This window comes from Astyanax mexicanus, chromosome 12 (genome assembly GCF_023375975.1).
Source record: "Astyanax mexicanus isolate ESR-SI-001 chromosome 12, AstMex3_surface, whole genome shotgun sequence".
In the NCBI taxonomy this organism is placed as follows: domain Eukaryota; kingdom Metazoa; phylum Chordata; class Actinopteri; order Characiformes; family Acestrorhamphidae; genus Astyanax; species Astyanax mexicanus.
The window spans coordinates 42,031,809-42,046,117 of NC_064419.1; the positions used below are offsets into that span (position 1 = coordinate 42,031,809).

Here is a 14,309-nt window from a genome sequence, read left to right on the forward strand (position 1 = left end):
GGTTTAGGGTCATTGTCTTGTTGAAGTATCCAGCCCCAGCACTTTAACTTCAACTTTCTCACTGATTCTTAAACATTGTTCTCAAGAATCTCCTGATTTTGACTGGAATCCATGAGACCCTCAACTTTAACAAGATTCCCAGTACCTGCACTGATCACACAGCCCCACAGCATGATGGAACCACTCCAGTTCTCACCATTCTTCTCCTCTGATTATCTGAGATTTATCTTGTTTTGCCACTTCGGGTCTTAGCTAGAACTGTGCCTGTGGTTCTTCCATTTCCTCACTATGTTTCTCACAGTGGATACTGCAGCTGAAATCTCTGAGATTTGAGCTTTTTGTATCCTTCCCCTAAACCATGATGTTGAACAATCTTTGTTTTCAGATCATTTGAAAGTTGTGTTTTGAGGCTCCCATGTTGCCACTCTTCAGAGAAGATGAGAAAAACTTGCAATTGTCTGCCTTAACCCTTTCTCATAATTGGATTCACCTGGGAATGTAGGTCAAAGGTCAATGAGCTTACCAAACTAATTCTGTGTTCCAATAATTAGTGCTTAATATATTCAAATCAATAAAACCACAAGGGTGCCCAAATTTAGGCACCTGCCTAATTTAGTTTAAATAATTATTGCACACTTTGTCATGTCTGGTGCTGAAAGCACGTCTGTGTCTCCCACATCCAGCTCTATCTGCGATTCTCACAGTAACAACTACAATACCCAGAACGCACCACTCCATGACACAACACACACTCCCGATCACATGTCACGTCACATGACGCCACCAGGAAGCCCCGAGTACTGATTACTCAGAGTATTTAAGGACCATGCTCACACTCACACCTCGCCGAGTATCTGTTTGGTAAATCCTACAATACAAAGCGTTTCTCTTGCCCTTGCTATTTTCCGTGTATGATCCTGTTTTTGTTTTCTACCGACTTTGATTTTTGCCTGCTCCCTTGTGTTGGATTACCGTGTATGACCTGGACTGTTTATTGTACTTTGGATTTTTGCCTAACCTGTGATACTGCCTTTCCGTGTATGAACTCTGGACTGTCCTCCGTTTATGGTATGGTTTCTCTACACTGTGCATTTTTGGTATTGACCCTGTTTCTGTTGACTACCCCTGTTTACTCTATAACTTTAATAAAAGTTATTTTATTGTATCTGCACCAGTCTCCTTCCTGTCTGGCCCTGACAAGATACTCGGCCGTAATGACAGAGACTGCGGATACAGAGTCTATTAAGTCTGGTTTGGCTAACCAGGGTCGGCTTTTAGGTCAGCACCAGCAAACGCTCGCTGGTGTGACCCAAGCTGTTGACGAGCTAGCACGCCACCAGGTTAACCAACAGCAGCAGCTAGCCGAGATTATGAGTCACCTCCGGGGTTTGTCCACCCAGAACCCTAGCCCAGTGGTTAGTCCTGTAGCCAGCCCTAACAAAACCACTACTCCCTTTTTCGCTGTGTGTAAACCCGAAGTCTATGACGGAAACACTGAGAAATGTAATGGGTTTCTGCTCCAGTGCTCCGTGTTTTTTAGCAACTCACCTCCTGCTTCTGATAAAGCTAAAATCGGGTTTATAATTTCTCGACTGTCTGGCAAGGCTTTGGACTGGGCTACAGCTATTTGGGAGAACATTTCTGAATCCAGCTACGACACTTTTTTGTCTATTTTTCGCAGCATTTTTGATCATACACGCTATGGGCAATCTAGTGGAGAGCTTCTGATTACCTTGAAGCAAGGTAAACTATCTGTGGCAGCCTTTGCTCTGGAGTTCCGTACGTTAGCTGCTAGCAGCGGTTGGAACGACCCTGCTCTCATCTCCATGTTTCGACACGGACTTAACCCTGAGATTCAAAGAGAACTTGCATGCAAGGACGACTCACTCACCCTGGATCAGCTGATCGCTCTGTCTATCCGTCTGGATCAGCTCCTTTCCCGTAAGCCCAAAGCTGTTAGCCACACTCCTGCGGTTCGCCCTGCACTACTCCAGTCCGGGAATCCAGTTCCGGAATTTGCGCCTGCACCCAGCCCTGAGCCCATGGACATCACACGATCCAGACTATCCGTCGCTGAGAGGCAGCGTCGCATACGCCTTCACCTGTGCCTCTATTGTGGTGGTCCAGATCATCTAAGGGCTAACTGTGAACTCCGGCCCAATTCTGCTCAAGCGTCTGCTCTGGGACAGCGCGTGGAGAGTACTCCACGCGCTAACGTGGTATGTACCCCTGTTTCTAAACTTAAAGAAAAATGTTTCGTGTTGCCTGTTATTATTACCACTCCAACGGATGTTTTTTGTGTCTCAGCGCTTGTAGATTCTGGGTCGGAGGGGAACTTTATCAGCCTGGATTTGGTGGAGGAGCACGCCATACCCACGAAAGTTCTCCCCAAGTCGATCTCCATCCATGCCATCGATGGAGAGACTGTACGCTCCAAACCTGTGACCCTGCAGACTCTTCCTCTCACCCTTCAAGCCAGCGCTCTACATGTGGAACAGCTCTCTCTCTATGTGCTCCCACGCACAGAACATCCACTGGTTTTGGGAGCGCCATGGCTAAAGACACACGACCCCGTCATTTCATGGAGCCTGGGAGACATCACTGCCTGGTCTCCTTTCTGTCGTGAGAACTGTTTATCTTTAATTTCACTCTCTTTGCAATCTACCTCTGTCGAAAGCCCTAATTCTGTAGATACCCCTGATATTCCCTCCGAGTACTATGATTTTTCTGATGTGTTTAGTAAAGCTAAAGCTACTGAGTTACCTCCGCATCGCCCCTATGATTGCTCTATTGATTTAATAGAGGGTTCTGTACTGCCCAAAGCTCGTGTGTACCCATTGTCTCGTGATGAGGAGAAGGCTATGGAAGAGTATGTTAGTGAAGCTCTTGCGCAGGGTTTCATTCGCCCATCCAAATCCCCAGTTGGTTCAGGTTTCTTCTTCGTGAAGAAGAAGGATGGGGGTTTGAGACCCTGCATAGATTACAGAGGCTTAAACGACATTACTAAAAAGTTCGCTTACCCGCTCCCGTTAATCCCAGCAGCTCTCGAACAGTTACGTAATGCCGTGTACTTCACCAAACTCGATCTCCGTAGCGCTTATAATCTCATTCGCATCAGGGAAGGTGACGAATGGAAAACGGCGTTTTCCACCACCAACGGCCACTATGAATACCTGGTCATGAGCTACGGTCTCGCTAACGCCCCAGCTATATTCCAGTCGTTTATGAATGACATATTTCGCGATCTCATTAATCACTCTGTTGTCCTTTTTATAGACGATATCCTTATCTATTCACCAGATCTCCCCACACACATTCAGCATGTCCGCCAAGTTCTCCAACGCCTGAGAGAACATAGTCTGTTTGCCAAAGCCGAGAAATGTGAGTTCCACACTCAAAGGGTCACATTTCTCGGCTACGTTATCAGTTCCTCCGGTGTCCTTATGGACGATGAGAAAGTAACTGCCGTTACTAATTGGCCAGTGCCCCAGACCATTAAAGAACTCCAGCGATTCCTTGGCTTCGCTAATTTTTATAGGCGGTTCATCCGTAACTTTAGCTCCATTGCTGCGCCCCTGACTGCTCTCACTAAGGGAGCTGCTAAAATCCTGAAGTGGTCTACCGAAGCAGATCGCGCTTTCAGTGAGCTGAAAGCTGCGTTCACTTCAGCCCCTGTACTTAGGCACCCTAATCCCGAGTTTCCCTTCGTAGTGGAAGTGGACGCTTCTGAATCGGGTGTTGGCGCGGTTCTCTCTCAGCGTAGTGGGTCGCCACCCAAATTGTTTCCTGTAGCCTTCTTCTCACGCAAGCTTTCCCCTGCGGAGCGTAACTATGGGATAGGGGATAGGGAACTTCTTGCTGTGAAATTAGCTCTAGAAGAATGGCGTCACTGGCTGGAGGGGTCCGTTCATCCGTTCACTGTGTATACTGATCACAAGAATTTGGAATACCTCCGCACGGCTAAACGACTTAATCCGAGACAAGCACGTTGGTCTCTTTTTTTCTCTAGATTTAACTTCTCGATCTCGTTCCGTCCGGGAAACCGTAATACTAAAGCTGATGCGCTGTCCAGGGTTTACAGCACTGTGGACAGCGCATCCCAGCCCCAGGAGGCTGAACGCATTCTTCCTCCCTCTGTTCAGATCGCAACCATTCAATGGGAGTTAGACGATCAGATTCGCCAAAGTAACGCTAATCAGCCCAATTCTGAGGACTGTCCTCAGGGTAAAACGTTCGTACCCGTTCAGTTTCGAGACAGGCTCATCACCTGGGCTCATTCCGCTTTAACCTCTGGTCATCCTGGTGTCACACGCACGTTACAATTACTCTCTGCCCGTTACTGGTGGGATTCTATGCGTGCTGATGTTCACTCGTTCGTTACCTCCTGCTCTGTCTGTGCGCAATGTAAAACGCCTAAAACCCTTCCAGCCGGTAAGCTACTACCTCTCCCTGTACCTGAGAGACCTTGGTCGCATATAGCGGTTGATTTTGTTACTGATCTGCCTGTATCTGAGGGTTATACTACAGTTCTCACTATTGTTGATCGTTTCTCTAGAGGGGTTAAATTTATTCCATTCCCAGCTCTGCCTACTGCCTTCCAAACTGCTCAAGCTATTTATATGCATGTATTTAGACACTTTGGTATCCCCGAAGATATTTTGTCTGACCGTGGTCCTCAATTTACTTCTCGTGTGTGGAAGGCATTTTTTGAACATCTCGGTGTACATGTCAGTCTCACTTCTGGGTTCCACCCTACATGTAACGGTCAATGTGAGAGGGTTAATCAGGAACTCGGGAAATTCCTCCGCACATACTGCTTCAAACATCCCACTGATTGGTCACAATACCTCGTCTGGGCTGAAATAGCACAAAACTCCCTAGTTAACACTACCTCTGGCCTCACCCCCTTTCAGTGTGTTCTGGGTTTTCAGCCTCCTCTAGCTCCTTGGACAGCGGTGTCCACTGATGTGCCGGCTGTGGATGAATGGATGAAGCGCAGTGAGCAGGTGTGGGAAGACACGCATCGTAAAGTCTCTGAGGTACTGCGCGTGTACAAGGAGCGTGCTGACAAGCACCGTGGTGACAACCCAGACTACCAACCAGGAGATCGGGTGTGGCTCTCTACCCGGGACTTTAGGTTTGAGGGTAGTTGTAGAAAGCTCCTGCCTAAGTTTATTGGTCCTCTTAAGATTTTGTCACGTATTAATGAAGTTACTTACAAGGTGGAGTTACCCCCTCAGTATCGTGTTAATAATTCTTTCCATGTATCTCTCCTCAAGCCTATGGTCCCGGGTCCGCTCGCTGACGCTGCACCGGCTGATGTTCCACCCGCGGCTGTGGAGGGGGAGGGGTCGTCCACGTATTCTGTCCGGGAGGTGCTGGATTCACGCAGACGTGGGGGTGTACTCCAATACCTTATCGATTGGGAGGGGTATGGTCCGGAGGAGCGTTGTTGGGTGGCTGCCAAAGACGTGCTGGACCCTGCCTTGCTCGTGGAGTTTCATGCTCGTTTTCCTGGTAAGCCTGCTCCTAGGCCCCGTGGACGTCCCAAGCGTCCTCCGACCTCCTCTGCTCCAACTCGTCGGGTTTCTCGCTCTGGTGAGCCCCGTCTGTCTGGCACCTCCGCTCCGACACCTGCACCTCCCGCCGGTACTCCCTGTCCGCCGGGTGGTCGTCGCCGGGGTCGGCCCCGTTCTGCCTCCGCTCCGGTCCCTCAGGGGGAGGGTACTGTCATGTCTGGTGCTGAAAGCACGTCTGTGTCTCCCACATCCAGCTCTATCTGCGATTCTCACAGTAACAACTACAATACCCAGAACGCACCACTCCATGACACAACACACACTCCCGATCACATGTCACGTCACATGACGCCACCAGGAAGCCCCGAGTACTGATTACTCAGAGTATTTAAGGACCATGCTCACACTCACACCTCGCCGAGTATCTGTTTGGTAAATCCTACAATACATAGCGTTTCTCTTGCCCTTGCTATTTTCCGTGTATGATCCTGTTTTTGTTTTCTACCGACTTTGATTTTTGCCTGCTCCCTTGTGTTGGATTACCGTGTATGACCTGGACTGTTTATTGTACTTTGGATTTTTGCCTAACCTGTGATACTGCCTTTCCGTGTATGAACTCTGGACTGTCCTCCGTTTATGGTATGGTTTCTCTACACTGTGCATTTTTGGTATTGACCCTGTTTCTGTTGACTACCCCTGTTTACTCTATAACTTTAATAAAAGTTATTTTATTGTATCTGCACCAGTCTCCTTCCTGTCTGGCCCTGACACACTTGCTGTAAATCCTATAAACTTCATTTCACTTCTCATATATAACTGTGTTCATCTGTTATATGATATGTTTAACTGAAATTGCTGATCTGAACAACCAATGATTTATAAAGAAAAATCATGAAAATTATCAGGAGTGCCCAAACTTTTTCATACCACTGTAATATAAAAACAATATGTAATCATGTTTAGGTTATACTGTTTGATCATATGAATGCAAATTTAAACTTAAATTCCATTCAAATAACATAATAGCCAGTGATTTTTTTTGCTGAAAACACTGGATATTGGAAACAATTAATTATGTTTCCTCTGAAAGCAGAGAGATATCCTCATGCAGGTTAATGCAAATTATTTGTGGAGAAAATAGAAAAATATATAATATACTTGTAACACATTCTGTCATAAAAACAGTACAATTGTTGCATCACATAATGGATTATTGCCAGTATGGTCAATGCAATTATTTATTTGAGGGTTAAAAGTACACTGACATGCCAAAAGTAATGGGATAACAGGATGTTGGAACTTAACATTCCTCAATTCATTGTGTCACATGACTTTGGGTGTAGTAAAAAATGACAAAAGTTCTTACCTTTGATGAATAGCACACCTCCATTCTCCCACAGCTTTCTGAGATCCAGAATTTTTTACAGTTTGTCCAAACAGGCTAGAATAGGTTTTAATGGGGCATATTAATGGATCCCCTGCAGATAAATTGCTTTTTTCACTATTATTCATAGCTCCAAACCTTATTGGTAGAATCTGGAGAGCCCTGACATTTAAAACAAGGCGTTAAGAACTTTAAACGTGGCCTAGAAATGTATTAAAAACATTGTTTACAACCCGTAGTGTTGGCTACATCTCTGGGCGCTGCTATCTTAAAGTCATGATCAGTAGAGTGACAAGCGTATAATGTTGCAGCCTGGAAAAGCACAAATGCAAATCATTCTGTCTTCATTTCCCTTCACCTTCACCTCTGTTATTCCGGCTGAAGCTGCAGTCTGAGCACAGTACACCTCCCGGCCACGTTTTCTTCATGTATACAGCATATGCTTCCGTCAACATTATGTGCTCGTCACTCTACTGATCATGACTTTACTTAAAGCTGGTGGTGCCTGGAGATGTAGATTATGCTACACGTTGTAAACAGTGTTTTTAATAAGCTTCTTTTGCACTTTTTAAGTTATTGCCTCAGTTAATGCCTCAGTTTAAATGTCAGGGCTCTCTTATTTCTACCAAGGAGGTGTGGAGATACTTTGAGCTACTGGATAAAGGTGGAAAAAGCGATTTATCTGCAGAGGCAAAATATGCCCCATTAAAACCCATCCTAGCCTTTTTGGACAAACTGCACAAAATAGCTGGATCTCAGAAAGCTGTGCGAGAGCGGAGGTGGACTGTTCAACAACGGTTAGAACTCTTTATCATGTTTTACTACACCCAAAGTCAATTTTACACCTATAAGCATTCTTTAGCTGCTATTTTAATTTGTGCGCCATGGCAAGTGGCATGTCAGTGTAGTTGAAAATAGCATAACGTACGGCTCGATTTCCACGTAAGAACTTTTTTCTTGCAGTCTTTTTTGGGAAGACAGCAGTCAGCAGACTTTATGACAGAGGGTGTTGCATGAAGTGCAATCTTGTTAAGGCAAGCTGCAACTCAGTAATTAAAAAAGCCATTTTTAGACATGCACTCTTTCTTTCATCAGCTGACTCAGACTCGGTGTGTTAATGTGGCTTGAAAGAAAAAGCATCAAACCCCAAAAAATGTGATTTTCCTTACTGATCAACCCCTCAATTGCTGCCAAAATGTGGAGAAAGAGAGAGAGAGAGATGGAAGAGAAATGATTAAAGATTTCAGATGAAAATGGTTTGAAGAACAATGCAGACAATGCCACCCACTAGTTGTTGAAATTACTGGATTATTATTGTATTTATGGGCCAGTTTTCCACACAGGGATTAAGCATAGTGTTTAAAATTGAGATCTTCATTAAAATTATTAAAATGTAGTGTACAACTAGGCTTAATCCCACTGTGGGAAATTGACCCAATATCTAAAATATCCTGGCATATCACAATAAAATGGTGACTGATGATTTTGATGCTGTGGGCATGTTGGGCCACATTTATAAAAACAATAATTATCTTCCATAAATGAGGAAATCTACAGGCTAGAGTTCAAAAACTTCCACAAAAAAAATTATAGGTATTGATTACTAATATTTTACGGGAAACTGCAGTGTCATCCCCATGCGTTGGGATCATATTTCTGGATCACGGCCTAACCTGGAGACCTCTTCAATCCGATGTCTTCATCCTGCATCTCAATCAGCACTTTTTTCCGTCAAGAGGAATGAGAAAGGAAGCGGTGAGAGTGAGCAGGGAGAAATGAGAGATATCTTTAAAGCTGATCACAGCATGGCATGACAATGCAAAGATCTAACTTATGGAGGGAAGCTAGTCTGATTTATGGCCACCCGTGAGCACTCAACCCCAAACATCAGCTAAAAAAAAAAATCCAAATCTACAGATGTTAAACCAGTACTGTACATTTAGAAAAAAATATTCAGTGCAGAAATCTCAGTTTTTAGCAAAATAAAAAAATAAAGAGCTTCCAGTTATTGAATGCTAATAAGTGGAGAGCCCATGAGTACCCTCTTTTGAACACCACTGTGACTGTGACTATAACCTGCACTTGTTAAGTAGACAACCCCTAATTAAAGGCCAAAGCTCATAGAAACAGAAAGAGTAAGTACAAGATCGTGAGCATGCAATTTGTCTGTTGGCCTGTATAAGTGCCTTACTGTGGGCTGCTGTAATTAATGTGGCCAAGCTAGGGTCGCAGTGTGTGTGTGTGTGTGTGTGAGTGAGTGTGTGTTTTATTAAAATTTAGAGACAAATGAGCAACCTACAGTGTCAAATGTCTTTTTTCATTGTGATTTTTCTTTTGTTGCTACACACTAAAAGTGCAAATGCAGAAAAAAATAAAAAAATAAGAGAGCACTTAAAAATGATGAGTTTCTTTTATTTTACCAAATTGAAAAAACTTCTGAAATATAATCAATCAAACCAAGCTGAACTGCTTGAATTTTTGAACCAGGAGTGGCATAAGGTTATCAAAAGCAGTGTGTAAGACTGGTGGAGGAGAACATGCCAAGATGCATGAAAACTGTAATTAAAAAACAGGGTTGTTAAACCAAATATTGATTTGATATTGAACTCTTAAAACTTTATAAATATAAACCTTTTGAGGTCTGAAAGCTCTGCAGCTTTTATTGTGTTTTTTCAGCCATTTCTCATTTTTGCAAATAAATGCTCTGAATGACAATATTTTTATGTGGAATTTGGGAGAAATGTTGTCTGTAGTTTATAGAATAAAACAACAATATTCAGAAACTAAATTCAGAAATTATTTTTTTCCAGAGCTGTATAAAATATAAGATATAGATATAATAAATGTGGAATATGTACAGGTATGTATTTATGTATGTATGTACAACAACAAGAGACAAGTGTTGAACAAAACAGTAATAATATAAAAATATTTTCTGACCTTCATTGGTTTGTCGAGTTCCTTCTTTAATCTTGTTGTTTTGTTTGTTTCTGTTGCGTTCAGTAAAGCTCCAGCTTTTCTGCAGTTTGCTCGGACTGTTCTCTGCTTCTTCTTCGGCTCCAGTATCCTTTCCTATCGTACTCTTAGATGGGCTGGCGAATATCTTCTCTTTTAGACTTGCCTTACGACTGTGGGAGACCATTGAGGAGTACACAATGCGAATAAAAGCAAAGACATGGTAAAGCATCACATGCTGGTACACGTACAGTGGATCACAACTGTGCTTAGAATTTACATGATTAAAATAAGTCAAGTGGTTGCAAATTAATGAAACAATTGCTGGAAATAACAACTTAAAAATAACATTTAACCCTTAAGTGAATGATGAAGCTGTTTTAGTGTACAGAAATAATTTAACTTCTATTTGTTTAATTAGTGGGTAAGAATGACAAAAGGTCAGTATTTTGTTTAGTTATGCTTAGCGTTTTAGGCTATTCCTCATAGGCTAAATTCACACAGCATATAAAAATCATATAAAAAATCATGAAAAATGAATTAATTTGGCGTAGTGGCTTTGCGGTTAGCAAATTCACCTCCCAGCACTAAGCCACTGGGGTCTTGGGTTCAAGTCCCTATCTGGGTGGAGTTTCAATGTTCTCCCTATGTCAGCGTGGGTTTCCTCTGGGGAATCCAACAGTCCAATAACATGGAGATCAGGTACCTTGGATGTTCTAAATTGCCCAGAAACTTAGTGTGTGAATGTGTGTATGACTTTATGCCCAGATATAATCACATGATACTGCAAATGGCTCCTCCAGGAAGTCAATCACCTGAGTATTGAATTCACCTGTTCACTGCACTAGATATATATACCCCCTCACTTCACACACACTCTACCGAGTATTGAAGGTTCTCCTCTCTACAAAATGTTATTTTATTGTCTGTGTTTGCCCACCTGTTACAACCTTGTTTTTATTTTATTTTATTTATCTATTGTTGCCTCCTTGTGTATGACCCCTGGACTGTTAACCGTATTTGTTATGTTTATTCTCTCTGGCTGTTGTTTACCAGTATTGATCTCGCTCATTTCGACTACCCCTTGTGCTGTGGCTTTATTTAATAAAGCCTTTAATTCTTATCTGTGAATGTATGAGTCCTGTCCAACCATGACAAAAATGAAAAATTTTGCCAAGGTAAGGGGAAAAAGCACAACAAAATCTGGGTAAAATTAGCCTCTAAATTGTCTAATAATCGAAGCATTTATATTTTATTTCTGTGGAGAAAAACTGTACCAGTTTCGTGCTGCAATTACAAGAGGCAAGAGCTTTTTGAAGCCTTGTTTAACTGTTTCATAAGTGTGACTAGCAGGTTACTAATAAGGAATATTCATTCAAGAACCCGCTATACCTCCACGGGAGTTAAAGGGTCATTTTAAAACATGTATGGAAAAGAAACTTTAATTTCTGAGACATACCTAAACAGAATATGGACATTGTGCCATTTTTACCCACTTCCACAAACTAATAAACCAAATGTCTGCCCCCTCATTATACATTTCATGTGAATGGTGAATTACAGATCATTAAATCGATTCAACCTTAAGTGGAAAAGAAGTTTGATTAAATCATATCTCAGACTGAACCTAATTTTATTCTTTGCAGGCTTCTTGTAACTGGTTCTATCCTAAACCTTATTCCCCACTTTCAAATGTAAAATATTACGACAAGAAACTTACAAAAACACAGAAGTCTATAATGCTGCTCCTCAACAACCATGCCATGCACATCCCACAATCCCCCGATACAACAGCAGAACCTCATGCTGCCAAAGCCATGAAAGATGCACTCGAACAACAGAGAGACAGAGGGCATGCACGTAGAACAGCATGCTGAGAGTACAAACAGAAAGTATTTGGATTTTAACATTAAAATAACAATAATAATGGACAAAGAAATGCACAGTACCCGTCAAAAGTTTGGACACACCCTCTTATTTAATTATTATTATTAATTTTTTTCTGCATTGTAGATTAACATAAAAGACACGAAAACAATTAAGTGACACACGTATGGAACTCTATAGTAAAAAGTAAAAAAAAAATATTAAAATATTAAATTTACAATGTAAAAAAAAGCATAAAAAGAAAGAAAACACATCGAATGAGAAGAGGTGTGTCCAAACTGTTGACTGCTACTGTACACTGTAGAATCATTTGGTATCAAAGAAAAAAAGCTTTTAAAACAATAATTTTATGGTCAGGTGCAAAACTGTCAAACTTGTTTTAAAAACAGTTAACCAACATTAGGGTTATTCCACACCACTTAACGTTGAGTCTGGCAGGTCACAGCATGGATTTTCATTAACAATATATGTGTTTAATTTATGCTAGAATGTTTTTTACAGTGTTCAGTAAAATTTTGTTCATTGATGCTTCTTATAACAGATTATACTAACAGTGTTGTAGTGTCCTGCTGAGGAAGCTGCTGATAGACCCTGTAATAATATACTAACCAGTTAAAAGTAACCATATAGGTCTTATTTCATGTGAGACTGATTTTAAAAAGGCAATAGATTACAATTAACTACAGTCGCTTTGGACAAAAGCGTCTGCCAAATGTAATGTAATGTAATTTAATGTAAAACTGAAGTAAACCTCTTAAACTACAAAATTACAAAAGCAACAGAATATTAAAAATCACAGCAATAAAAAAATAAAACATGCATTAGGAAAACGTTTTTTACTTGTTCTTAGACTTGTCATGATAACTGTCATTTTAAGATTGTTTTATGACAATGATAAACTGCTAATATAATAGCTTTTTTGTATTTATTAAGTAGTCAAGTCAAGTCAAGTCATTATCAACCGCTTCATCCATTAAGGGTCGCGGATTTATTAAGTATTTAGCAAATATTTTTCGAACTATAAGGCACATAAAATTTTATAAGGCACGCTATCAATTAACATCTAGTTTAGGTAAAGGTGAGTTTTTACTTATGAGTATTCAGTAAAGTTTCTCCAACACTAAGGCTGGCTGCAGCAGCATTAGCATTAGTCGCTAACCGTAGCGCTAGTGGGACATAATTGCTGCTCAATAGCGTTAGACTGAGGAACCCTGAGTGTTCCGTTAAACCAGGGTGCTATCAGCAAGCAGTTCGTTCCACTTAGCTTGTTTTAACCAAAAAACACGCAGACTACAGTAGAAATACACTCGCCTCTGAATGGCGAAATAGCTAGTGCTGTGGTTAGCGGGCTAATGCTAATGCTGCTGCACCCAGCCTTAGTGCTGGAGAAACTTCTCTGACAACAAACCCTTATAACTCCGTACTTCAGCAGAGAGCTCCTTAAAATGTGACTGGTAGAATTCATACATAAGACCAGGGTGCGAATTACGGGGGGATTAAATTAAGACTTAAACCCCCGTAAAGGAATAAAAACAATAGTTTTGGGGGGGGGGGGGGGGGGGGGGTGGGGGTCAAAACATTTAAATAATTTAAATATACTTCTTACATATAATGTTAAATACTACAAAAACAATGCAGTATCTATGCCTGGAAGAATATTGTGGTACGATTTCAAACCCCCCTAAAGTGGATCAAACCATTCCATGTTAATAAGCGTTCCTCTCATTTACCTGCCTGCTGGATCATTATTGGTCAGGTGGTTTGTGTCTAAGTTAAGTTACACAAGCTGCTTAAACTACAGCATTACGTGTAAGCAGCTGTTATCTATTTAGCTTTCTTTAATATGCACTTTAAACACACTTTTCCTTACATAAATAACTCACCTGAATTTGCTATCCCCCCTTAAATGCTGCTAATTTACCATTCCGCCTTAAATGCAGCTGTGACGGCACACAGGCTTCAGGCTGTAGATATTATTTTTGGCGCTATTTTAAGGTGGAACAGAACATTCCAAAAGGAATCCACGTTCTGTTTTATATGGACTGTTTGTGATTTCTGCTCACCCAAAGCAGAAATGTGTAAAACTCTTAAAATACTATGTCATCTACCACAGTCTAAAAGGAAACTGTGTTTTAACGTAGAGAAAATGTGTTTTAATGCAGGGAAACTGTTAAGGTGGAACGGAAATGTGTTTTAAGGTGGAAGGGAAATGTGAACAAGAAACTAAAAGCTTCATACACTGCAGCAGACCTAATGAGGGATTAGTTACTCAAATTAGTAGTTTTACAGTAAACACTGGTGTATTACAATTTTTAAAGTAAGACTTATTTTCTATCTTTTTATTAAGCTACTTTGAAATTTAACAATAGCCAAGCTTTTTAAAATGCATTATCCAAGCTATATAAATGCATTCCCACATCTCTCCTTAACATTTAATATTGGAGTCCCAGTGTCAAAATATGTGGATGATGAGTTAAAATTTAATGGTGGGAATGCTGATGAAAGATAACAGCCAATAGCAATGTGTGTGTTTTCGCAGGATTAACTGTGGATTTTGCTGTAGA

At 41.4% G+C, this 14,309-nt stretch overlaps 1 protein-coding gene across 7 annotated transcripts in view; it reads right to left on the reverse strand.

The window, feature by feature from the left end:
• Window positions 1-14,309, reverse strand: part of kcnq2a (potassium voltage-gated channel, KQT-like subfamily, member 2a) — a 69,118-nt gene that overhangs the window by 13,135 nt on the left and 41,674 nt on the right. For 3 of the 7 annotated variants that reach the window (XM_049486172.1, XM_049486170.1, XM_022679351.2), the window contains 3 exons: window positions 9,844-10,031; window positions 8,577-8,624; window positions 8,073-8,090 (listed from right to left, as the gene is read on the reverse strand). In XM_049486172.1, the coding sequence (XP_049342129.1) occupies window positions 8,073-8,090; window positions 8,577-8,624; window positions 9,844-10,031 (254 nt within the window). Of the gene's footprint in view, window positions 1-8,072; window positions 8,091-8,576; window positions 8,625-9,843; window positions 10,032-14,309 lie in introns of those variants that run through there. The other 4 variants (XM_049486171.1, XM_049486173.1, XM_049486174.1 and 1 more) reach the window with 4 other exon arrangements.